Here is a 27,590-nt window from a genome sequence, read left to right on the forward strand (position 1 = left end):
TTCACTTCCTTGTTTGAAGCGTGCGTGTGTGGGAGAGAGTTAAAGACGTGGTCCGGAGGACCCCTCGAGTTTGGTGTGTTTTACTTCAAAAAATAGGCCTCGACCAGAACAAGTGCAGTCGGGACTAGTTTCCCTGGCGGAGGCGCGCTACATGCACAGCGCAACAGACTCACCGGTGCACAGTCCGCCGCCGAGCTCGACGCAGACGGAGCGAGAGCTGCTGAAAGTGGAGGCTTGAACTCCGGGATGCGTCCGTGAGGCGTCCAGTACATCACCCCGATCTGCTTCCACCAGAACACCGCCTCGGATCGTGCGGAAGGACAACTGCCCGCCCGCCGCCGCCAGTGCCACCCGGTGTTCTGTCGACGGACTTGACCGAAGTCGAGATGTCAATTTTGCCGTTCACCCCCCCGATCGTCAAACGACTCCTGGGCTGGAAGAAAGGGGAGCAGAACGGCCAGGAGGAGAAGTGGTGCGAGAAAGCCGTGAAAAGTCTGGTGAAGAAGCTGAAGAAGACGGGCCAGCTGGACGAGCTGGAGAGAGCCATCACCACGCAGAACGCCAACACCAAATGCATCACTATACCGAGGTAAGGACGCAGGGGCCCCAGCCTCGGGCTCCAGGGGCCCCGGCCTCGGGCTCCAGGGGCCCCAGCCTCGGGCTCCAGGGACCACGGCCTCGGGCTCCAGGGGCCACAGCCTCGGGCTCCAGGGACCACAGCCTTACCGTTTAAAACAAACCTTGTTACAGCAAAAAGAAAACATGCCCTGCAGTCTGCTGCTAACTCTAGCTCACCCCTCTCTCTCTCTCTCTCACACACACACACACACACACACACACCTCGACACTTCCACTTCCTTTCCTCGCGTCAATATCTTCAAACTCTCTCTGGCTCTTGAAGGTTCATTACACACTAACCATGGAGGCTGAGGTGAAAGCTTCACGAGCTAACACTGGTCCACAAGGCAAGCTAGCTCGCACACACACACACACACACACACACACACACACACCTCAGCCGGCGAGCTGCCATCCATCGTGTATGCACGTGCACTTTACTGTGAGGGCAATGTGAGACAAATCGATCAGCTGTGATCAGACTGACACTTTTCAAAACGAGGTCCCTTCTGTGGACAGAGGGAGCAGGTAGTAGTCTGTGCATCGACGAGCCTGGCTGCAGAGCACATGCAATGCAAAAAGCACAAATGGAGTCCCAAGTTATATAACTTGGCCTTAATCTGGAACTCTCTCTCTCTCTCTCTCTCTCTCTCTCTCTCCCTCCCTCTCTCTCTCTCTCCGTCTCTCTCTCTCTCTCTCTCTCTCTCTCTCTCTCTCTCTCTCCGTCTCTCTCTCTCTCTCCTCTGTGGTGTTGGTGCGTAGGCGAGTGTGTGTGGAGCTGTGGGCTCCTTCATGTCCTTGCACTGCCTCGATCAGGGTTTTTCTGCAGGTCGTTGGGGTGGGGGAAGTTTTGAAGGAAGCACTGATTGCATTGGAAGGTATTTTAAAGACTGAAGGAGAAACATGCGCTGCAATGCAGAAGAGCCATGAGTTGGTTATTAGTTACACTTGTGCAAAACCAAAAGGAGGAATCCTTTGTTGACGGTGAGTTGTGCTGCAGGAAGCGCTTCGATCTTCCTCAGCTTATCAACTAGTGCCGCCCCCAGCCAAACAACATACATGAACTTATGAATTATCGTTATATTCAAATGGGAAGAACTGAAACAAAGGGGCATACAATCCTCTCTTGTCTCTATTGGGTTTAGACCACGCTCTCATACTTTGGCAGGTTGAAACACGCTTTATAAGTCTCGAATTTAACTCCATGAACCACACAGAAGCCCCGTTTCCACTTCCATCTGTCCACATATAGATCAAATGATCCAAATTGGAATTTGGCGTCATAGTGTAGTTTTGTGGATTCTTGAAAGGCTTTGAAGGGCAAGAGCTTGAGGGGTGTTGTAAGTCAACACAGGCCGTGTCTGCCAGAAGTCTTCTTGAGTTTGTTTAACCTCCGTTCCATTAAAATGCGTGCATCATATTATGAGAGTATCAGCAGTAGTTTGTGGTTTCGTCGTCCTCGCCACTCTCCTTGCGTGAACAGCACTATTCAATGTGTTTGGACAGCATCTGTTACATACACTCAGTTGCCACAAGAACAAATAGGGAAGTTTCATCCACCTTACGAACCGTATATGAGTGAGGGCACAGAGGAAATTATTAGTCATCAAATCGAAAGGGTTGCTTTACAAAGTATTAATCAGCAACTATTTTGATTTTTATTTATCAATTGCTCGTTTCTTTTTTCAAGTGAAGCTATCAAAACCTTGCTGATTCCAGCTTTTCAAATATGAGGTTTTTATACACTTTTGTTTGTGATATATGATTTGATATTTTTGTTGTTTCAGACTTTTGGAAATTGGGTTGTAGGACATCATAAATGCATGTTAAACTCATTCCTGACATTTAGACCCAACAATTGTTTGGGAATTTAATTGGCTGAATAATCAATAGTGCAAACAATCATTAGCTGTAGCCTTGAATTAGAGTTGTGGACCTCCTACTGTAGTGCAAACATATTCAGCAGCCCAACACGCTCTGAAATGACAGCAGAGTTGCGTCAACACCTTTCTATACAAGTTTGAACACAAACTGCAGTAGGATTTGTTGAGAAGTCCTTCTAGATTCAGTCAGGTGTAACTCACAGACTGGCAGCAGAGTACGTGTTCACTGCTTCTTTTTTTTAAGTCTCTCCCTATTTTTGCGAAATATAGGCCTCAAACTTTTGCTTGTGTCCACAAAAATCTCACTTACATGTGTGGGCAATTTGTATTTAATGGCACACAGTGTGTCAGATGAAAACTGAGCCTGGCGCAGGGCACTCCCACATTCTCGATTGCCACAACTGTGCATATCACAGCTTGCAAAGGCCCGGGCCAGCATTCAGAGTTAAGCCTACCCGGAAAGTTAAATAATGTTTGCAGTGATCCACGGTTTCATATTTCCCACCGCTAATGCAGAGGGGAAGAGGCAGAGTGCATTAAGATGACCCCAGATCAGAGCTGGATGTTAGTGTGGGCTAACTGTGTCCCTGGAGAGCTGCTGTTTCTATTAATTCCCCAATGTTCTGGCCCGCTGACAGCAGCTGCCTGCATGTTCAGGCCTGTCCATGGGGAGGTCAGCTCCTGTCTCCCTGACACATGAACTCCCTGATGAAGCTCATCGCTACCCCTCTTGATGACAGTTTGCTGTGATGCTGAGTGCTGAAGGAAGCAGGCACTGTGCACTGATAGAGTCACTAGTTACGTCCAGTGGTGGAATACCAGATCTGTTGATCTCGTGGTGTTTATTTATGGGATGAAACAACTTAGATAGCAAATTTCCGGAGGCTTTAGTCCTGTGATTTTGAAATCTCAAGGTTAATGTTTTCCAGTGCTGTCAAACAAAGTTGATGATGTTTACTGTATAGGTTGAGTCCAAAGCCCAGCTTCCTGTAAGTTTGACGTCAGTATTGCATCCGCCTGACTTACCACTGTTCGGGTGGTAGAGATGACATGTTATGAACCTTGGGTAAGCCAGCTAATTTAAAATGGACTGGGGAGCAGCTTGATAACATTTAAAATAACATGTTAGGTCAGAAGCCATGTTATCACAACATGATGAATTTGGTCGAGAAAGTTATTTCTGGGTGTGGGTTGTGTGTAGGTGGTTGATGTGGGCGATGGAGCAGCTTGTGCAATGTGTATGTATATGTTCCAATAGCATTACACTGGGGATAAAGCCCACAAGCCATAAAAAAATAACATTAGTCACAGTCCCGCTGACTTACACTCCCATTTGAAGCTTGCCATTTGAAAAACAAATGGCTTTTACACTATATCAGGCCATGCCTATCACTTGTGCAGGGCTACTGTTTTACTTGCCTTTTAGGTCACTGTGGTTTTGACAATGAGCTGTTTTTACTTTCCTGAAGCACACCGAGAAGAGTGAATGCTTCAAATTCAAGCCTTAGTCACTCAACAACAAGTAGTTATGGCATTGTGGTATTGACCTGCCTTCCCTCCCTCTCTCTTTCTCCTTGTGAAATCCTCTTTCCTCCTATGAGCTGTAATCTCGGGTTAGTCACAAACAGTGGTGTGTAAAGTGCGTCAAGCCATGAAAGTTTACCAGTCTCCGACTGTGAATGAAGGGGTGGATGTGAAGTGTGGTAGCCTCTACTGCTTGGAATTGACTGGATGACTAACAAGTGACTTTCTTTGTTATCCTGAAGAAGACTCAGTGCATTTATACAGAAGTGGAGTCTGTTTCCGTCATACCTTTGGGTTGGTAAATATCTCAGGTGGTTGTCCTGTAGCCATCCAATAACTTGGATATTCCTACACTGAAGTAACAAAGCCCCAGTGGAGCAAAGTTGGACATGGGCAGAAAGTCTAGGTTAGATGGAGGAGGTCACACCTTGATTGGTGCTACTCGCCTCCTGTTTCCTACTGACATCAATGTTAGTTTCTTTTAGCGGTGGTAGCGATTTTTTCCTCAACGTTAACCCAGATGATGAAGGTCCCCTAACCATGAGGAAGCAGTTATTTCAACCTAAAACCACGATGTTCCCCCTAATATCAACCGATTACCCAAACCGGCCCACACATTGACCATAGCAGTGTCAGGTCAGGACACAGTGATTTGTTAGGCCTTGACTTTTCACATGTTTTTTGTGTGCATGTCAAATAGGCCAGCACCTACCAATTGCAGATGAAAAACCTGAAATATTATTGGAAAAACAAGATGACAAAACCCCCATCCATAGCACGCGAGGGGTCAATTATATTTGATGATCATGGACAATTGTCAGACTTGACTCTGAAGAGATATTTTCACAAATTACATCAGCTGGACTTCTTTGTTAACAGTTAGAGGGTAATAACAGGTAAACTTTCTCTCAGCAACTTCTTGGGTTGTCTAGTCTTGCCAGGTATTAAACATTGTGTTCCTACCAGTAACAGTCTTTTCATATTAGAACAGAGATGAACTTTTCAACAGCAGTTTAGTGTGGGAACACTGATGATGTATTCATGGAAATTATCAAAGGTGTGTTTTGCGTGTATGTGTGTGTTGTGTCTTTTCACAGAGCCCGGGGGAGTGGATTCCTCACTCGTACCTACCTCCACTTACTGTGGGTTTGAGCCAGTGCCTTGTTGTGCTTTTGTCTTGTCCACACACATCCCTCCTGGCAGCAAGACTGCTGTCTGATTCACACTGCTGCATGTCAGGGCAGGAGGTAGGGAGTGAAGTGAAGTCCCAAACGCACATAAAAAATGTGAAGAGACAAGAATTACCATTATTATATTTATAAGAATGAAAGAAATATATCTGTGAAAAAGAGGGCGATAGGAAGGGATAGACCAGTGCCCTTTTTACATGAGCTGCTTTCAGACATGCACTGAAGACCAGGAGGAATCGTATTTGAGAAAGCCAATATCGGCAATTGTTGCTCTAGATAATTTTTGAAACTTTTCCCTAATAAAATTTCCAGAAATGTGGGAATACAGCAGGAAAATCTCAGCACACCCAGTTAGTGAGTGGGCGTGTCAAATCAAAAACACTGCTTTCTGCAGCAGAATTATCTTCATGTCCTGCCTCCTGCAAGCTCTTTCAGACGCCAAAGAATTTTCCCAAAATGTTCCATCTGTTTTGAACGCGGCCAATCTCCTGCTACGTTCATCATAATTAAAGGCATGCTGAAAATCAGGGTTTTCAGTGCAACTCTGACTCTGTAAATTGAAAACAAAAAAAAAAGTTGATGCCCGCACCTCACAACACTGTGTGCAGGTTGTGAACATCACTCACCAACGCGTTAAGAGACGTGCTAGCAACAGGCGTTAAGACTCCGGGGTTTTGGCTTTGGGGTTAGCGTGTCGGTCTGCCATACCCGAGGCTGCGGGCCGAGCCCCAGCCAGTGCAGTGAACACATCAACAACAACAAAGAGAGAAACAATCTTTCTCTAAAATTGCTAACTATCCCTTTAAGGGTATTTCTTTGATAAATTTAGTCAGCCCATGAAAAATCTTTCGGCAAGTCTTTTTGTTTGAAAGCAGCACGATTAATGACTGAAAGAGCGACAACCAAAAACAGATAGATTTACTTACTGTGGCAATTCTCTGGTTATAGAAAAATCTTTGGTCACGGTTTCACACCAAAGGATGAGCTCCGTCAGAGTTGTCGTAAAACCTGGTTAAATTAAACTTGGACCCAAGACTTGGGTTGTAAAGCTGGACATTGAACCTCAATGTGCCCTGGCAGAAATGTCTCCGTAGCACAGATAACCAGAAGCTTGCATAAATGTTTGTCAAAATCTTTAAAACTTAAGTCAGTGATCAAATTGCTTTGATTTTAATGAAAATTTTCTTTTGTGCGCCAATTTTGTTAAAATGTCTGCTACTTCTGTTCAATGACAAAAGTTTTTATAAAATTCTAATATTATTTTGGTCCAAGCACTTTCACATATTCATTCTTTCCAGCTTGATCCAGTAACGCCAACACACATTTACCAGTTTTTTATCAGCCAGGTCCATGTTGTTGGTGGACTAATAGAGAGATAAAGGGAGAATACAGAGCGCTGAAGAGGAGATGGGGATTCCCGGTGTTGTGTGCGGTGCTGGACGGGAGAACCTGTCGTCATAGTAGAATAATGTGCTTTGATGAAGGAGACAGAATAGTAATAGACTGAAAGCAACAGAGGTGAGAAGAGAGGTTGAAGTTTGAGATCAGAATGTTAAAGAGCAAGGCAATCCAGAAAGCCAAGGGTGTAGATTGGAGGACGGAAATGAGACAGAATATTTGGCAGGAGGCGGCGTGGTGGATTCTCTGGCTTAGCAAAAGAAGGGTTAGTGTGGTGTACGTGAAAACAAATAAGCATGCTAACAGCTGAGATAGGATAGAACTGATTTGTTTTTTCCAGCTAGACAGCAGATCAACATCAAAAGAATGTGTCATTTAACAGTTGGGCGGCAGACGTCTGTGCATCCTGTCATTATTAGTGCATACTGGCTTTTTATTTAATGAGCATGCAAGTTCAGTATTTGCACCGTGCTATACCAAAGATGGAGATTAAACTTTAAACAACACCTGCCCACGTTAAGAAGATTTGAGCTCAGTTTTGGGCTGCAGTGAATTTCAACTTGAACCAAAATGTGATTTAAAACGATTATGCTCAACAATGACTGGCAAATCTTTTATTGTTAAGAGTTTCATCTCTCTTGACGCCATGTAACAAAGCCAACCCATTGTTGAAACATTTCTATAAATTTTGTTCTGATTATTTTAGGGCTTCCGCTATTGATTTATTGTCTCTTAATCTATTACACTGCTGATTATGTTCTAAAGATTGTTTGGTCTATACAATTTAAGAAAACAATAAAAAATACAGATTACAATTTGCTCGAGCTGAAGATAATCTTATCAAATTTCATATTTGACTGAAAAAAAACAATTTTAAGCAGCAAATATATAACAGTTGAAAATGTTTGGCATTTTTGCTTGGAAAAAAATTATAAACTGACAAACATCACAAAGTTGCTTGATGGACTAATAGATCATAGATCTATTGTTGCAGCTCTTGATTATTACACTTGATACAGAGCCTGTCTTTTTTACACATCTTAATTAAAGCAATTGAACGTCTTTATTAGAGATTTAACAATTAATCAATTGGTAATCTACTACTAAATGAATCACCAACTATTTTGATTATCGATAAAATTAGAAAAGTTGTTTTTGTGAAAAATAGTCACAATTATCTGATTGTCTTAAATTTGAATATGTTCTGGTGTCTGTGCTCCTCTATGTCAGTAAACTGAATATTTTTAGTTTGTGGATAAAACAACATTTCATCTTGGGGTTTAGGAAACACAACATTTATTTTTCCCCATTTTATGGACCAAATGACTTATAGAGAATATAAATGACAGATTATTATCAATACAGGTGTGTATTAGGAGATCAGTGCTGATTCTCTCTGGGCCATTTTCCAATCCTAACTTTCATCTTAATTATGCTTAAATATGGTCAAAGGTGTTCTTACACACACACACACACGCTGTCACTCACTGAGGCAGCTTTCACATCGAATATCACTCATGAGTCATCTGAGACAGCTTTGTCCGCCAGAGACGCAACACAAGACAGGTCACAGAGAGTTTATGTGTGTTTTCTGTCTGCATGTGGTTGTCTGCTCTAATGACAATAATGAGTTACCCTCTTCAGTTGGGTTCAGGATTTCCATCTTTGTTTCATCTGCTCTATAGAAACGGGATCCTGCTTCGAGTCCAGACAGATGCATACACTGTGTATGTGTGTGTGTGTGTACCCGTGTTATATAGTGTTTACCTTGTTGTAACCAAAGAGTACTGACCTCAAAAACCTGAATGAGTGAGACCACAGTGGTGTCAGCTGGTTGCTACTGCTGGGTAACACTAACACTGTGACATTCAGGGGCCGGGCACGGAAAGGTGCGAGGACCCTATTGTTCTTCTTATTTTCCATCTTGCAACGCTTTTTTTTTTTTTGAGGGACCCAACTCACCAAACCTTGCACATGTTCGGTCTGGCAAAAAAATTATACATTTTATGGGTCTCGCACATAGGCATTGCAAATGGTTGGATTGTGCCCCCTGATAATTGAAAAAATCTAAGACCCCTGGCTGTTTTATCATTTCATGTCTATTAGGCAGAGAGAAAAAAAAGCCTCTTGGATCTATACTCTAATCCCAACAGAAAATGTTTAATTCATGGTGCAAATTTGGGGTATTATTTGCCGTCTCCACGCTTCCTACTTTGACACAACTTGACAAAATTACACTCTTTATGAATAATTGACTGGAGGGTTTTTATTGATATTCAAACTGAATCACATTGAACTTGATTAAAAGTCACGTAGTTTTAGGTGATAAAATCATATCATCATTATACTGTATACCAGTAAAAAAAAAAAGGGGTGATCCTGCATTCAGACTGCTGAGAGGGAGCCTAACATCATATGAATTTTATGTCATCATACGTGTGTGTGTGTGTGTGTGTGTGTGTGTGTGTGTGTGTGTGTGTGTGTGTGTGTGTGTGTGTGTGTGTGTGTGTGTGTGTGTGTGTGTGTGTGTGTGTGTGTGTGTGTGTGTGTGTGTGTGTGTGTGTGTGTGTGTGTGTGTGTGTGTGTGTGTGTGTGTGTGGTTAGTCAGCTCACAGGAATGCTCTTTTTGCCCGCTGGGGCTTTGAGGAGGGCGTGGGCTGCTGTTTGGTTTGTGGCTTGCACCCTGGGTGGAGGGGGTTAGAGAGACAGCGCTGCCTCAACTTGGCCCCGGCCGTCTCACTATCTGCGGGGGAGTGCGTGTGCACGATGCAGAAACACACGCACACACACAGTCACACGCACTCAGACACGTTCACCAGACAACAAACCTGCCTTTGTGCTCCACTGGCCACTAGTGCGACTGCTGCTGCTCTGGATGCTGGACTACAGCTGGATGTGTGGGAAAACCTAACATGAAGGAGCAGGGGTTTATAAGGAAATGGGGAGATTACCGGTAAGCTAGGAGCACAAGTGAAAGTCTCAAAATACAGAAACTGAGCAATAGTTTGCCGAGAAGTCGGGCAAAAGTTGTTCAAGATAAGCAGTGTCGATGACCGCAGTTTCCAAAATGGTCCAGGACTACCTATGCCTCACCAGATGAGACACTGTTGGAAAAAAACGAATGTTTTGAGCGTTTATTTAATTAAGTCGTTTGAAACATTGACCCTTAAATCTACTCTAAAGTTGAGGGCACCACTTTGGTCAAAGTAGAAGAAGATGAAACTTCAGCGAGGATCCCCCCATACAGTCTAATGTCAAGGACACCCAACATACCACGAGGAATGGCAAGTCCTTTGTTCAAATATTTATCCACTGTCCAACATGTTAAAGAAACAACTTGTGTTAGTCTTGATAATTTTAAAAGGATGAGTGCCCGGGCCTCAGCCTACACCGAATTCTGCAACACTGCAGATTCCCTGACCTGTAGCAGCGCAAGGAGTTTGCCCTCAGGTAACGAAAATACATTGACACCAGCAATAAATTTAAGTTAGCTATGTATTAATTTTTTACTCGAACTTCTGCAGTTTCTGCAGCCCCCACCCTTAATCTCCCCCCTCCCCCCCAAAAAAAATAAAAAAGAAAGAGTGAGCACAGGGTGAATGAATGTCACAGAGTGGTGATAAAACATGTGGTGAGAACACCACATCCCCCACAACTCTACAAAACAGCAGAATAACCATAACCTATAACCTCTGTTGTTTACTGTAATTTACTGTGCCACTGTTTGTCCGGTAACTGGTTCCTATATTACAATTAAAATAACGATAATATTTGGATTGAATTAGATTTGACGTTTTTCAGAACCCGATTCCGATTTGATCTATTGTGATCAAACCACACCTCTAGAAGGAAGTGTGGTCCCCAGATAATATCCAAATTTAAAACGCCCAACGTTTTTGTTTGTTGTACCAAGTTAATGTCAGATGCCACACACGCCCCACTAAATCATGAAGCAAACTTACAGGTTATTTTTATTGAAGACATTTCACTTCATATCTTGATCACATCCAGCTGGAGGCTGGGGTAGAACATCTGCCTACACAACCACAGCCCAAAACTGTAGGAAAAATGACTTAGCTGTGCTGAAATATTTATTGATGACCTGCGTCTGGAATATTCTCAGTCATTCATCATTTTGATTCTGAAAGAGAAGAGACAGGCTGCTCCGCTCATTGACTATGAGCAGTTAAACTAATGGTTGCCAGTCCTCTATCTTCTTTCCAGGTTTTTTTCTTTTCGAGTCCAGACTTATTTGTCGTCTGGCCTTGCCAGTCGTCTGTCTCCTGGTTTCTTATTCCACATTATACCCTCCTTCACAGGTCCCAGCACACTCCAGCCCTATGATATCACCTGTGGGACTTGCTTTTCTCTCTCACACTCTATTCTTGGTTTGCTTCAACCCCCCCCCCCCCCCCCTTTTCTTTTTCTTTGTAAGAAAAAGAAAAGTCTGATGGCTTTTCCAGAGAGTGGGAGGAGTGTGTGTGTACAGTGTGTGCGTGGAATATGTTCGTCTGTGTGTCAGAATATCTTCACAAGCCATTTTTTGAGCATTCCTTTTCTAAAGTTGACTGCTGCTGGCCCACAAAAATAAAATATTTGTTAACCAATAAGGTGGTGAAATCAGTTTGACTTTTAAGAAAATCTCCATCTGAAAATTAAAAAAAAGTCCAAGGTTTTACTTTCTGTCCCACATTGTGAAACAACTAAGGCTTACATCCATACTACTACGTTTTACTTTTAAAACTAAAACAATCCCCACCCAGACGAGTGTTTTACTTCCGAATTAGAGATCGTCTCTGTCCGTACTAACACGCCTGAAATATCATATAACGTGTCCACTCAGGAACACCGGGCATGTGCGTACCAATGTAAACAGGAAGCAGATTGTCTACTCTGCTTTTGGTTGCTTGGTTACAGAAACTTCTTATAACGAGAAACAACGATGGTGAAAATTCATTTCCAAACGTCGCCGCGGGCCAGCAGCGTTTCCAAACTTCTCCGTTTTAGTCACTTGAAAACATAGGAGTAGAGTGGATGGCAGATATAAACATAGAAGCAGTGATCCTTATAATTACTTAAATGTAGTGTGGACGTAGCCTTAGACTGCACAATTTTTTTTTTCTTTCTATTATTGATTCATCTTTTGATTGTTTGCTCGATTCTTGATTGTTGGTTCTGTAATATGCCTTGTTTCAGTCCAAAAACCTTGAAAAGCATATTGCAAAAACCAAAAGAAAAGATTTTACCAAAAAAATAACACTTTGAATTAACCAAAAACACACATGCCCACCTTCATCTAAATTGTTGTCATAATAACTTTTCATATTTCTTAAAAACCTATCCCATGCTATTATAAACCGATGTACAGTGTTTTGACATCTGATAAAACTCGTGGATCTCTTACTCTGGACTGGCCTCAATGGATCATTTTATATCATCACCAGTATCCAAAACAATACCCCCACCCAGTTTTTTCTGAACACTCCTGTACCGTAGTTAAACATGTTGTTTTTTAAAAGAATTTAACACATAGACCAACATATGTACACGTAAAAACAACCAACACAACAACACAGGCCAAACCCATGTCCGTGACAGGGATGAATATAGATGCTGCTCAGCTTTTACTGAGTTTAATTCCATTTATTATGTTACTGTTGATTCAATAACACTTAAAAACCTCCCTCCTATCAACTCAAGTGGGAGAGGAAGGGAAAGAGAGCTTGAGGACAAGCTTGCTGAGGACTCAAACTCTTTAATATGAAATTGTGTTATATAGTTAATTCTTTTGATGCAAATTCCTTGAATGAATGCACCACAAGGGATTAACACAGGTTAACTGGAGTAGAAGCAGTTTTAGAGCAAATTAATTCCCCAACACTCCTACATTATAACACGTCATTGTCAAATAACTTTGGAAATGCATGGCACTTCACAGGTCGGCGAAGAAGCCGTGTGTCGGGTTTTTTCAAAAAACCAAGTGAACTGATTCCTCTTCTTCTGAATTAGTGAATGATTCTCTTCACATGTGGTTATTGGAAGAAGGCAAACATGTTGCTCATGGCTCGACAGACTGGCCACGATCTTTATGAAAGGCACAAAGGCCATTTCAGCTCTACGACACCACACCCCCACCCCCACCCCCTCCGCCCTCACCCCTCACTCAGCAATGGGACGGAGGGATAGCGGGACAGACGGAGGAGAGGAAAAGGGGGGTGGGGGTTTAAGTGGGAATGGGGGGGGGCCTGGTCACAGACACTCTGAGCTGCCCTGAGCTGTTGAGACAGTCTGCCAGGCCTATTGTCCTGCAGCAGCCTCCTTTCGTTATCCATCACCCACTTTGTCCTCCCCACTCCGGGCTCTGATAGGACAGACTGAGTGCTTTTCAAGGCACTTGCTTATTTTCATTTCTGAATTACACAAGAGATAGCTAACTTAATAATGATCAACACCCTCAAAGACGAGAACAAATAAAGTACAATCTAGAGCCGCAACAGTAAATCGATTAATAATCGACTACTAAATTAATCGCCAACTATTTTGATTATTTGATTAATCGGTTTGAGTAGTTTTTATGAAAGAAAGAGTAAAATTTCTCTGATTTAAGCTTCCTAAATGTGAATATTTTCTGGTTTCTTTGCTCCTCTATGACAGTAAACTGAATATGTTTGCTGTGTGGACAAAACAGAACATCATCTTGGAGTTTTGGGAAACATGATGGTGATTTTTCACCATTTTAAGACATTTTATGGACCAAACAACTAATCGTTTAATCGAGAAAATAATCGACTTTCATTTAAGTTCAAAGCTGGGCAGAGAGTCGTAAAAGGTCCGTGTCAAAAGGTCTCAGCAGTGTGTGTGTGCGTGCGTGCGTGTGTGTGTGTGTGTGTGTTCTCGGACCATAGCCAGCCTGACACACACAGTGTACGTTTGTGTCTGTGAGCGTAACTGGGCATGCCTGTTTGTTTTGACTCCCACCCTCTTCCTCCGCAGTTTAGTAAAGCTCAATCTTCTCTGTCTCAGTCTGTTTTATGAATCAGCCAAACACACACACACACACACACACACACACACACACACACACACACACACACACACACCCACACACCCACCTAGTTATTTTATCTTACTGTCGCACTTACCTGTGTGTGTGTGTGTGTGTGTGTGTGTGTGTGTGTGTGTGTGTGTGTGTGTGTGTGTGTGTGTGTGTGTGTGTGTGTGTGTGTGTGTACGTACTTGCGCAGATTGCACTCCCTCTGTCACACAAACAGACAATGTGGTTAGGGCACAAAGGTCAGGTTCAGCCTCAGCTTCAGGTCATGGCACACAATTATGTCGACACAATTTCCCCTGTGGCAAGAAAAATCCATACCAATTTGTCCCTTTCATTCTTGTACATCAATTTCCCTCTGACTGCCTTTCGACAGAGAAATGTCAGCACTTCATCTGTTGTGCTCAATCAGAAAGGGAGTCAAGATGGTGTAAAGATTTACAGTCCCACGCATGTTTTAACAAGTTTTACATGACATGGCAGTAAAAATCTAACCAAGAAAGAACAGTGGATGTTTGTACATTTGTTTTTTCAGTTTATCTTCATTGGTCAAGCAACCAAAAATTTAAATTATTTGAATATTTTATAAGTTATTATGTCATTTTACAAGCAAACAAGTTACAACATCTCAAATGTAAGCATTTTCTTTTCTTTTATGTTTGTCTCAGACTTTGCGTGCAGACATTTCACGGAGTTTGCCTTCCACACAAAAAATGCAGCAAGAGATTGTCTGAGTCACATTGTCTGTGTTCACAACAGCAGCATAGAATTTTTTTTTACTTGGGGAGGTTGGCAGGAAAAGTTCAGGAAAGTGCCCAGAGCAAAATGTCACGTCCCAGGACATTGATGTCCTCACATACAGCCCCCTCCGGAGAACTTCAGGAAAATGTCCGGACTTCAGTGCATGTCTGAAAGCAGCTTCAATGATATACTTAAAATTGCGTGATCGAGTAGATAATCTGCAGATCGCCGCTGTTAGTTGCAGCGTTTACACCGTAACATTATTGGTCTGAGGAAAAAGAAGTGAGTATAGCAAGCAACGTTTTTCTTCAGCGAAACAAAATAATGCTATTCCTTCATCGTTGGTATCCAGCTATTTTTTTTCAGTTTGCTGTTACTTTGTCTGTAAATAAAATCAGTCTGCTGTCGGGAGGGGGCTGAATGTCGAAAAGTGCTGGCCGGAGTTTTGGGATTCTTGGATCCCACCCATGTCCCTCAAATATTCATTCTGGAACATAGACAGACACACACACACACACACACACACACACACACACACACACACACACACACACACACACACACACACACAGACACACAGACACACACACACACACACACACACACACACACACACACACACACACAGACACACAGACACACACACACACACACACACACACACACACACACACAGACCCACCAGGGAATTTGGGGTCACAGTTTTCTCCCCTCTGCGACACAGTTGAGGGAGTCTGAGCTTCAAATCATGTTGAAGTGTTTTGCAGAATGTGAGGTCGTCTGTTTAGACAGTGCTACTGGCTCTTCCTCTAAACAACAAACTGAGGCTTGGTGTTTTTTTTTTACTGTCAGTAAACTGTTTCTCATCAAAGTCTCATCCAGTGTGGCGTCATAAATCGCCTCAATAGAGTGAGTCACCCAGATTTAGATGGCTGTAGTGCGTGTGTGCCTGGACCTGTCCATGTGTCTCATGTGCACAGAGTTTTGACGGTTGCTGTTTGTTTTTCTTTATTTTAGTTTTTGTCCTTTCACAAACAGCAGTGGTGAAAGAAATATTCAAGTCAAAAAAAATTAAGTTGTCAATACAAAATCCTACTCAGTACAGAAGTATCATCAACGAAATGTAGGTATCAAGAAGAAATTGCACATTTGTGAAAAACATGGAACTCCTTTCATAGTATCAAATCATTTTATTATATCCTGTTTTTTTATCATGAACACATTTAAGAGCAGTTAATTGTTGTCCTTCCTCACTGTGGAGCTATCTTTTTTTAATACTTTATAGATCAGCACTGCCTCCTATTATGTAAATAAGTCCTACTTTTTTCCAATGAAAGATCTCAATCTGAAAATTGTGAACGATGTGTTGAGTTGAGAAGTGTTGAGTTTCCTGCCCCAAAAAATGAAACATGCTGAAATGTGAAGTCTGAGGTTAAGATGGACGGTTTGAGGTTGGCTATTGTATACGTGAATAGAGTTCAAATATATATTATATATTATATATTAATATCAGCCTCAGTTTATCCAGATTTCCATGTTCCTTAGATTTGACGAACTTGTTCCCTGTCTTTTTGGAGAAGGTGGATTTGTTGGTGCCCTTGTGTTTCAAGGGCACCAACAGTGCATGTACATAAATGAACCAGATTTGACTCGCCATTGACTTGACATGAGGAATAATTGCCAATTTTGGGCCATAATAACCATTGACTATATATAAAAATGGACATAGTCAGTGGGAAATTGAAGCCAACGTGGAAGTGCCTCGTTACGCTTGGTTGCCACTTGGATATAACTAAGTTTAGAATCACATTTTTTGCCCTGTAGCGTCAGTGTGAGACACATTTGTGAGGTTGGTATTTGTTACTTCGAAATAAAGTGATGTTGGTTGTTCCTGGTTGATGCTACAGGAGGTCCTCTGTCTCCTATTGCACGTGTGCAGTTCAGCGATGGCCTTCATTAGTGTGACTCACCCCATACTATTTCTGTAAACCCTTTTCTTTACAAACACTGACTGGAAGGAGCTTTACAAAGACGAGGACATTAAGTAGGACACCAACTAGCCGGTAATGCCACTGCAGTGTGTGCATGTCTGTCTCAGCCCACACAGAGTCTAGCCCCACCAAACACCCACTCAGCAGCAGCAGCAGCGACAAAACACACATACCACTGACATCAGATCAGCCCCCATCTGACCATTAAACAAGTTTTATTTTTCTTACTTTTCCTGCTCCAGAGTAGTAAGGAAACACCCCGCAGTACAACCACAATAACATTACGTAAAATTCTACTTCTTTGAATCTTTTATGTACATTTTTTGCGGATTATGTCAGCGAGGTTTTGTTCCATCTTGCACAGTTTATTTTGTAATCAAACAAACATCTTTCCTTTCGGTCAGAGTTGTGAGTGTCCACATGTGATCACTGTTCCTCTTCACACATGCGTTCTTCATGTGTTTCCCTCGTGGCATCGTGACTTTGGGCAATTGATCCTATGATTCACATCTTCAGCTGCCTTTGCGACCGCAATTTAATGATTTCAAAGCTACTTACAGTGTTTTGTTTGCTTTATTTTGTCCAACAAAACTATTAAGTCAAGTTACTGAGGTACAAAAAAGGACTGAATTGCTGCTGCTTCAGTGAAAAACCAGAGCAAAAGTATGCAACGTGGCAAAGGGAAACAGCCTCAATAAATCACGACTTGATCTACGTCAAACACAGGAAAACGGCAATAGAAAAGAGGAACAGTTGCTCACAGGTAGCCCTTCACAAACACCAACCTGAAAGACATTTTATATCAAAATGTAATGCTCATCAGCAGCACAAGCAACAGCTCGACGTGGACAAGGTTTTGTGCCTGATTGCATAATAAAACCAAAGAGTTACAGTTTATTCGTCTGGTCTGAGTAAGGATCCAGATTGTACTCGTGGAAGCAGCCAAACCTCTCAACACCAAGATCGAAAGCTGAGAAGTGTTGTTTTTTTGTGCTTGATTCAAAAAAAACCTGGAGTCTTGGTGCTCTTTTATCACACACTTTGTGTCAGTGCTACCTCTAGTACAATATTACACTATTATGTTGTTAGGAATTATATTGTTTTTGTTGTTGGGATATCCTGATTGATGCTGCTGTGGCTCCCTCTTAAAAACTACCTGTAAAGATAAGATGGTAAGATGATAAGATAATCCACAATGGGAAAATTTGCTGTGTTACAGCAGCAAAGGAGATATTCAAAATAGAGGGGAAAAAAAACATTAGTGAAAAAATGAGTTAAAATCCAACACAAATTTCATGGAAATATAGAAAAAAGTAATGATATATCCAAGCATGATATATTCATTACTAATAGCGAATCAAACATCGTGAATAAAGACAGTACAATGCACATTATCACTGAACAAAGCAGTTGTCTCAATGAGCAAGATTTGTCTTTCTTACTGTATGTGTGAAGAAAACCTGCTGTTATGTGGTATTGACTGACCACAGTCGTGTTTCATGGTTGAGGAGACCTCTGCCTTTAAGTTTAAATTATTAGCTGGTGAACATTATGATCACAAACCGCTTCTTTTTTTACGAACCTGAATAAAGGTTTGTAGCTGTGTGAACCTGCATGAAGTGCATGCAGTACAAAGTTCGGGCATTAACACGTCAGGGGACTCCGTTGCAGACTGTGCGGATGAGGTTTTTTAAGTTTCTGAAGCCTTCTTCCTTTAACAGCTTTGCTTAATCAGCTGCATGCTCGTGTGCACTTGAAGCACTCACCAACACACACGCTGCCCAGCCTCTTTCAAAGTACAGAGACAGGGAATGAAAGCCTTTGCCATGAAAAATTAAAACACAATAATGGCTGACCCAGATGGGCCTCTGCTGAGCTCTCGGTGGTTGGACAGTGCGCAGCCTTGTTTTCATTTGCGGACTGATATTTGTCCTTCTGAAGGGCTTTAGCTTAAGCCTTTGACCCTTACTCTGTATTTATGTGAGAGTGAGTGGGTGAGAGAGAGAGAGAGAGAGAGAGGAGGGACATATGTGGCTGTTGCCTCTTGCATAAGATGATGAGTTTTTTTGTCATGGGTCATTGTGCTCAGAGATTACAGGCTACAACCTCATTATGTCAATCTGAACGTCGAACCACGGCTCATTAATATCCGGCGACCTAAACTATCACCACGCCAACGGTATTGTTTACCAAATGAGTGCAGGTGTTACACAACACAATGGAGTTCCTCTAATACATATTGTATACTCATTGCCGGCTGCATATTATTAGACATTATCGCCTCATGACCAGTGCACACACAGCTGGGACCGTCGCCAGTAGGAGCGAGTGTCGGTGCCCAAACTTAACAACAATAGTGAACACCACACAGAGTGGTGGCATCTTGGAGGACAGATTATTTTTTGGGGGGGGGGTTCTAATGTAAAGACTGAATTTAAAAAAGATTTTTCAACGACACTGTACTGTAAAGTAAAGGTTGTGTTCCTGCAAATAGTTTATAAGAGATTCAGCATTTTGATCACGGAGCTTCGTAAAGTTTCCAAACATTAAACAACACACGTTTTAACAGACGCCACAGGATGTAACAGTCAATATTCAAACTACTGAGACAATCATATCAATAGCAGGTCAAATCGTAGAGTATAAGAAAGAATAGAGAAAAGGAGAATGAGTGAGGAAATCAAGGAAATATGAAGTTGTCTTTACCGGTGAAAACTTCTGAGTAAATAGTCTAATGTTATACAGCATGTAACACATTTTTGTTCGGACCAGACGACCAGCATTTTAATAACTAAAGGTTGCACATTGTCAACAAACCTCTCTGCCTCTTCCTCTCCTCGTGTCTGCAGGTCTCTGGATGGCCGCCTGCAGGTTTCCCACAGAAAGGGTTTGCCCCACGTCATCTACTGCCGTCTGTGGCGCTGGCCCGACCTGCAGTCCCACCACGAGCTGCGAGCTGTGGAGCTGTGCGAGTACGCCTTCCACACAAAGAAGGATGAAGTGTGCGTCAACCCGTACCACTACCAGAGGGTCGAGACACCAGGTATGACGGCTCTCGTCTGCAGACACTATCATGGTTCTCATCCCAAGAAGTTTGACAGTTTGTCAAAGTTCACTTTGCTGTCAGGGTTATTTTCTATGGAAAGAGACAGTTTGTTCCTATTATTCAAGGCAAATAACTTTGTTTTATTGTTTTATTGCATACTGAAGTTGTATTGTTTTTTAATTGTGTTTCATTACACACACATTGATTTATCAAGAAATGTAACCCTTTTTTTTCTGTCCGTTGTACAGTTCTCCCACCTGTCCTGGTGCCCAGACACACAGAAATCCCCAGTGAGTTCCCGCCACTGGATGACTACAGCCATTCAATCCCTGAAAACACCAACTTCCCTGCTGGAATTGAACCCCAGAGCAACTACATACCAGGTATCGGCATGATTCACACTCAGCGCTCTATTTGAACAGTCTGAAGGGCGTGCTCTTAAGTGCGTGCATATGGTACAAGTGCATTCAGGGCGTGTCCAAATCCACTAGCGCTAGTTTAACAGCGGAAAAAAGTTGCGGTACCAAGCGCTGCACTTACTCTCATTTAGTCTCATTAATCATGGGTGGGTTTTGGGCATAACATGCCATAAACCAATCAGAGTGCCATCTCCCATTCCCTTTAACAGTCAGGTGCCCTTGTGCCAGATGTGCTGTTATTGGGGTGGATTTACCATGCAGTGAGGAGGAAACGGTTTCACTTTGAGAACAAGCAAGTGCATTTGCCATTTAAACAACGTGGCAACGTAATGACAACTGCGTTGGTCTGAAACTAACAAAGACACTTATTATTCTTGTTTCTATGATTTGCATTTAAGACAGGGCTCAATGTCTCTGACTCGTCTTTGTTTGAGAATCTTTCATACCATGTCGAATGTCAGACTGTTTACATTATCTATACATTGTGTAGACAATCCACCACATTGTCGTCTTCTCCGTTTAGTCACTTGAGCAGTCAGAGTTTATTGCCAAGAGACAATTAGATCTTGTTGACCAGTAGTTGTTTGGATAATTTGGACATTTGTTTTCTTTGGTTAGCCGCATATAGACTCCTATTAGTTAACCTGCTCTTTAGTTTGTAAGTTAGTAAGTTAATCTGTTCCTAAAAGTGCATTCTTCACATTGTCAAAACTTTTTAACTTATGCGTGATTTCAAATAACGTCAATGTTGCTGTATGGTGTTAGAAACGGATTTATAGCTATTAAATCATAAGTGGTTTTCCGTTGATTAATTCACCTTTAGATTGACATAGTGATACATCTTTGTAGTTGTGAATGGACGAACAATTGTTGTTCAACATGAGTCATTTGCCGTGTGCCTGTACTTGTCTCAGAAACGCCGCCACCAGGCTACCTCAGTGAGGATGGGGAGACCAGCGATCACCAGATGACCCACAGCATGGACACAAGCTCCCCAAACCTGTCACCGAACCCCGTTTCACCCACACACAGCAACCTAGGTGAGGGATGTGTGTCTGTGCACGCGTGTGTTTGTGTACTTTCCTGTCCGTCTGCGCTCACACACACAGACAAATGAGTCAATGGTGCATCTGCCCGGTGGGAATTCTGTTTGATTCAACTCCAGTTTTGTAAGAGGAAACCAGGTGATGAAAGAAGCCTTTGTCTTCCCTGCACCATGTGAGCTGCCAAACGGGCCAAGACGCCTTCCAGCCAACACTAACATCAATGACAATATCCTACGTTTATTCTATCAGGATGGAAAAACGCCAGGGGTCTCGGCTGGAAGGCATCTGGTGAAATAACAGAATCGCACCAGTTTCATTTGACGGTGCCGTCCAGCTCTGTTCTGGACTTCAAAGCCAAGGACGAAATGCTGAAGCTGTTAGAGAGCGGCCGTGTGGAGTGGAAAAAGAGCAAATTACCAGATTCAGTTGAAGTTACTGAAAACTATCGCGGATAAGCCTGTAATTTGACCATTTTCGCTCCACTGTCCCATCAGTGAGGGCTGAGTTTCCACATTTTTTTTCGTCTGTTAAAAGCTTCTGGGAAACGGCGTATGGATTTGACATTTTGTGACGCACGCCCACCCTAATGTTTTCTTTGGTGGCGTTTCTCTTCCCCCTCTACATCCACCTCAGCCCCTTTTCTCCCCACATTTCCCACTTTATGCCTCTTCTTTTTTGCTCTTCATTTCCATTTTCCCCTTCCATCCATTCAGTTTTCTGGCCATTATTTTTCTGATTTGCGCCCACTTCTTATTCTGTTCCAGTTTCCTTTCTCCTGTATCATTTTAATCACAACATTTCAAAGTGATCTGCTCATCTCAGCCTATTCACAGGCACCCAGCATTGAAAACTTAATCTTTCTCTGTCTCTGTCTCAGACCTTCAGCCAGTGACGTACTGTGAGCCGGCGTTCTGGTGCTCCATTTCATACTACGAGTTGAACCAGCGAGTAGGAGAGACCTTCCACGCCTCGCAGCCGTCGCTGACAGTTGATGGCTTCACGGACCCCTCCAACTCGGAGCGTTTCTGTCTGGGCCTGTTGTCCAACGTCAACCGCAATGCGTCTGTGGAGTTAACACGCAGACATATCGGTAGGGCTCCACTCAAATGATAAGCATTCATCATCATACTGTGCTCCTTTACCCATTTTTTTTCTTGTTTGCATTTTAAATATTGTGTCAGGAGTTTTTATCTGAGGAGCTTTCTGTTCTGTCCCTGTTTTCTTCAAGGCCGTGGTGTGCGGCTGTACTACATCGGAGGAGAAGTGTTTGCAGAGTGTCTCAGCGACAGCGCCATCTTTGTGCAGAGCCCCAACTGTAACCAGCGCTACGGCTGGCACCCCGCCACAGTCTGCAAGATCCCTCCAGGTGTGTGTGTGTGTGTGTGTGTGTGTGTGTGTGTGTGTGTGTGTGTGTGTGTGTGTGTGTGTGTGTGTGTGTGTGTGTGTGTGTGTGTGTGTGTGTGTGTGTGTGTGTGTGTGTGTGTGTGTGTGTGTGTGTGTGTGTGTGTGTGTGTGTGTGTGTGTGCGCGTCAAGCTGAGAGAGACAGAGAGAAAAAAGACAGCAGGCAGAGCGAGAGACAGAAGAAAGAGTGACAGAGGTTGATGGGAAGAAAAATCGAGAGGCAAAACTGGGAATGGAAAGTAGCTGTGGCTCAGGAGGTGGAGCGAGTAGTCCACTAATCTCAAGGTTGGCGGCTTGATCCTCAGGTCCTTTTGTCCAGATGTCGAGATCCCCTTTATTAAGACACTGGAGCCCAATTGTTGAAAGGAGAGCGTGTGTATTATGAGAACTTCAATCCAAGAAGCCTGAGGCCAACATACACTAAAAACAAATAGGTTTGCAGATGCCTTTATTCACCTTTCCACGTGTGTTCCTCAAAAAGGTCCTGTATGAAGTTGTGGTGTTGTTGTTCCCAACTATCAGACCTGAGAGAAAAGTTATATCTGGAGACTCAATCGTTGAAATTGCAGAAATGCATTTCGAGCACTTTCGGGACCAGAGGCTCATATTCTCCAGCCAAGTTTTAATTAAGTTAGATTCATTTAAAATGGACGATGGAGAACAAGTGTCATCACGGCGATCACGTCAACGACAGAGGCCATATCCGGCCCATCACTTCCCCTCGTCAGCAGTCCAGAGTAATCCCCTTTAGCAGAAGTGTGGTCTGCGTATAAAAACAAAAGTTGTTCCTCTTCACCAGGCTCTTGTTGACTTATGGCACACTTTGTTGTCTGAGTCACTTTCACATTTCAGACATGCACCACCAAACGTGAATGTGTCAGCATTTTACGTGTCAGTTCCAAGTCACTTTTAAATAATACTCACTGAAATCTTATTATGTCAGATCTAGTAATAGTTCTGTAAAAAAAACAAAAAAACAGCTCTCCTCAAGATTCCCTTCACAGAGAAATTCAGTTCACATCCAGTTTGCTTCAGGATCACTATAAAATACCACTATGCTGTAAATTAATTCGTTTATTTTAGTGTAAAACACTGCAAATCCGCTGATTTTCTCATGTTAGCTCACTCTAAATAACATGTGAAGGGCAAAAGATCTTTCGATGAAAAGTAGTAATGAAATTAAAGTGTCTCTTGTCTAAAGCATCTTGTCCTGGTTTGTCTTTTTCTTCCAGGATGTAACCTGAAGATTTTCAACAACCAGGAGTTTGCTGCCTTGCTGGCCCAGTCAGTCAACCAGGGCTTTGAGGCCGTGTACCAACTCACCAGGATGTGCACCATTCGCATGAGCTTTGTCAAGGGCTGGGGAGCCGAGTACAGGTAAGCTGCAGCTTTGGGTTAACGGCAACCACTCACTCATTTCCCCGAACGTAAACCTTGACCGCTAGTGAGCTGAACTGCCTCACAGATGATAAAGCCCGAAACCAACTTGTCAGCAACGCTGCGCAAAGTTCAATTCCTCAGCGGGCCCCGTATGTAAACACAGACAATAGAAACAAACAGACTGTGAATCACATCCCACAATCCAGCCGCCCCCGCTCCCGGGCATCTGCTCACACTCTGGCGAATCCGGTGTGTGACGTCGCCGGAAGCCTCATCAGTAGAAACAGGCCCCAGCTGGCACGCCAGACTATTTTTAAACAAACACACATGTGCTGCGTCAAAAAAGAGATGTCAGACTTTCCCTCTTTCATCCCCACCCTGTTTTTTCCACACGGTCTGACTCACTGATAGTAAGGAAGGAGGAGACGGAATGAAGGGGATCAGACGATTGGATGAAAGTTGAGTCCGCACAGGAGGTTTCCACAAGGGGAGAAACCTTTGTGCTCCACCAGTCGTCATCCAGACCAAATGCTGACATGTGGATACACTTAGAAACAGGATTCAGGTTACTGGACCAGCCAAGCCCTCCTTCTTCTCTCCCTCCACCCACACCTCCCTCTCTCGGTCTCTTCCCAGGCTGGCTGTTAGTTGTTTTTCATTCCCTTTGTCATTTTTCTTCTATTTCAATTCATAAAAAGCAGACAAAATTAGAGATGAATGAAAGATCTTTGAAAGACCCTATCTGTTGCATCTTTATTAAGACAAACAAAGTATTATGGAAACAAACCATATAAATCGGAGGAAATCTTTGTGGACATGAAATATAGATTCAATCTTAGGAATTTCCAATCCCCATAAGAAGAAAAACAGACAGGGGGAGGTTGGTTGGTTTTTCAGTTCAGTTCACACAATAAACCTTATTTTAAACTTAAACTCTGTCTTAACTGGCAGTAAGTTGTGTTCAAACTAAAGTGTGAAACCTTCATTCATCCAGTTTGTTGTTCATTTTTTTGGTTACTTTTGTTTGCCTCTTTGTGTTGTCCTCCCACGGCAAACATTCAAGAGCAGTAGTTTGACTTTGCTGAAACCGCTCTGGTCTTCTTAACACTCTGACCATCTGTCTCCGCTTCCCTTGCGTCTCCCAGGCGACAGACGGTGACCAGCACCCCCTGCTGGATCGAGCTCCACCTGAACGGCCCCCTGCAGTGGCTCGACAAGGTGCTCACACAAATGGGCTCCCCCAGCATCCGCTGCTCCAGCGTCTCCTAGGGAAGATCCTTCATCCACCCGCTTCCTGTTCACCACCTCTCCTGTCACGTGACTAGAAAAAAAAACACATACAGACTCCACGCAGAAAAGAACACGAGCTACACAAAGTACGGAAAGACGACGAGCCCCCTCCTCGACCTGTTACTCGGTCCTTCCTCCCCACCAGCTGTCAGTAGCACTTTTTATATACTATATGTTGTTTGTGGCGAAAGGGGACAAGTGCATTAAAGCAGAACCATGTTGGTATGATCTCCACATTTTGTCCAGAATTATTTTGATGGCAATTTTTTTTTTCTTGCTGCCTTTTGTTTTGTTTGTTTTTTCAATTGAGAGATTCTTATTTTCTTTGCTCTTTTGTTGAAATTTCATGATTTTTACTTTTTTTTTAATTGTACAGATGTCTAAGTGAACCATGGATCTAAAAAAAAAAAAGAATGAATTTTTTAAGCATTAATAACAGCTTGGTCAAACATGAGGAAGATCATGTTGAAATGCATTTCACTTGACTGTAGCTCTGTATTCGGGCATTTGAAAGTGTTTTAAGATGAATGGAAATGGTCAACCATCATTTTTAAACACCTTGTGAAGGACGATGCTAAAAAAAATCTAGTACATCAAATCGTTTTGGTTTTCATACCGTCAGTTTATTCAGCCTCTCAGACTCTGTTGAGGAAAATAACAGAATTTCAGACAGAAACAAATGATTAAGCAAGAAATCAGACCAACCAACAATTTTTCCCCCCTGATAGATGGAAACTATTCACTGATGTGAACAAGTCTTACGAAGCAGTCTGATGCTTCAGGACACAGTAGAGCTCTTAAACCCCACATATGAGTATTTAAAGACAATGATATTCGTCAATTGGCATCAAGAGGATGATGCACTTCTGTAAAACGTTACTATTGTCAATGTGGACAAAGTGCATTCAATGACATTTGTAATTCATAGCTTCAGTAGAACTTGTCAGAGGGGCTACGTGAAATTTTGCCTGCATTTATTTCAGGAAGCTTTCGCCAATTTGCAAAATACGTTTTGCAGCATTGAATTGTGTCGTAGTTATTACATTATAGGCTTTTATACAGCACTTGAAAACATCTCACATACTGTACTGTTCTGCAAACTTTTAGTCAAATTACAAATTGAACACACGACACATCGTTGTGTGTGACATGAGTACGCTGCAGGAAGCTTTGAAGTGTTAAGAAAGCAGCAAGACGACTTCCCGTTTTGTTTTTATCTTTATTGTCTCTCTCGGCAGGCCATGACATTTTTTTCCTATTTTTTAACCATCAGTAATCTCAATGTTTTGTTCACTCAGGATTGTAAAAAAGAGCAGAGTTCTGTACAGAAACCAGATGCATGGCTGTTGAGGCTTGAAAGTCAATGTTGCTACCAATTATTTCTGTTGAACAATTAGGTGTTCACATGTGTGTTTTGCATGACATGACAGAAATATACTGCCGGCGGGTCTGAGGATACTCACCTTGTATTTTTCTACCTGTGAAGACGAGGGCAGTGTCAGTACAAAGCACAGCTTTTTACAAAAGGGAAGTGTTCAGACGGACGGAGGCGTGTAAATAGCCCAACCCACTCAATCTGATGGCCCTTTTATCGTGTAGGTCGATGTACATGTAGAACTTACATGTGTTATCATTTGACCCTTCACCTTCATAGTGTTGGAAGCAGGAATGATAATAATTGCTGGAAGCAGGAGAACAAAAAAATATGCTTGAAAAGAAAATAATTGGTGAAATAGAAAAGCATAGTCGTAGCTTTTGTCCCGTTTCCTTTCAGCCACCCACTGCGGTGGAAGTGGATTGATTTCCTTCTGGTTCCACAACATTAGACAAAGACACAGTGGGCGAACACGGACAATGTTTTTGAATCTTTTTATAGTACTTATTTACATTAACGCAGCTTCTGATGTTAATGCCAGCCCAGTGGTGCTAAACTCTTAACATTATAGGGACTCGGAAGAACAGCAGAGCCATGAGATTTCACTTTTGACTTAAAGCTGGTAGCTGTTGAACCTTTGTGAAAGATATGATGTCAGGTTGTCTTCAGAAACAGTAGCATCTACCAATCTGAGACAAGACGGCTCTTTGTAGAGCTTTTTAGTGTCCTTGAACACAGCAGTCCTGATCCTGGCGGGCTCTTGAACCCCGTGGTCAGTGTAATTACCCAGTAGGGAATATTTTTGCAAGCAAATTTGTCATTTTTATACACTTCAAGTTATAGTGCTTGTGTTGTTTTTTCCCCCTTGTCTAATTTTTTTTCGATTTTCTCTAATCGTTGTTATTATTAGTTGTGACTTTTTTTTTTTTTGCCCTGAATTGCTTGTTAGATGTCTTGTATAAAATGATACCCCTTTATTTTTCTCTGCCTATAAAAAAAGTTGATGTGATGCTTTATATTTTTGTTTATTATTGTTGGTCTACGAATAAAATATATATCTTGTGGTGATACCGGGGTCGAGCTGGATGGAGCTGGGTTGTACGAAACGTGAAGTGTCAAACCACATCTATATTTCAGTAACTGTCAAAGACATTTTTTTCGTGTTCAGTCAAAACTCACTCTGTTATGCGTAGCTGATCCAATATGGAACAAGTCAACATTGGATATTGCTCACAA

The 27,590-nt window shown here is 42.5% G+C and overlaps 1 protein-coding gene across 1 annotated transcript; it reads left to right on the forward strand.

Moving 5' to 3' along the window:
• On the forward strand, window positions 1-27,422 carry LOC118302389 (mothers against decapentaplegic homolog 3). Its single transcript, XM_035628468.2, has 8 exons — window positions 1-589; window positions 19,246-19,439; window positions 19,691-19,825; window positions 20,776-20,901; window positions 21,785-21,997; window positions 22,136-22,273; window positions 23,542-23,686; window positions 24,835-27,422. The coding sequence occupies exons 1-8, from the start codon at window positions 387-389 to the stop codon at window positions 24,956-24,958; spliced, it is 1,278 nt and encodes a 425-aa protein (XP_035484361.1). The 5' UTR covers window positions 1-386; the 3' UTR covers window positions 24,959-27,422.
• Window positions 27,423-27,590: the final 168 nt, after the last annotated feature.

Source organism: Scophthalmus maximus, chromosome 4 (genome assembly GCF_022379125.1).
Source record: "Scophthalmus maximus strain ysfricsl-2021 chromosome 4, ASM2237912v1, whole genome shotgun sequence".
NCBI classification, from domain to species: domain Eukaryota; kingdom Metazoa; phylum Chordata; class Actinopteri; order Pleuronectiformes; family Scophthalmidae; genus Scophthalmus; species Scophthalmus maximus.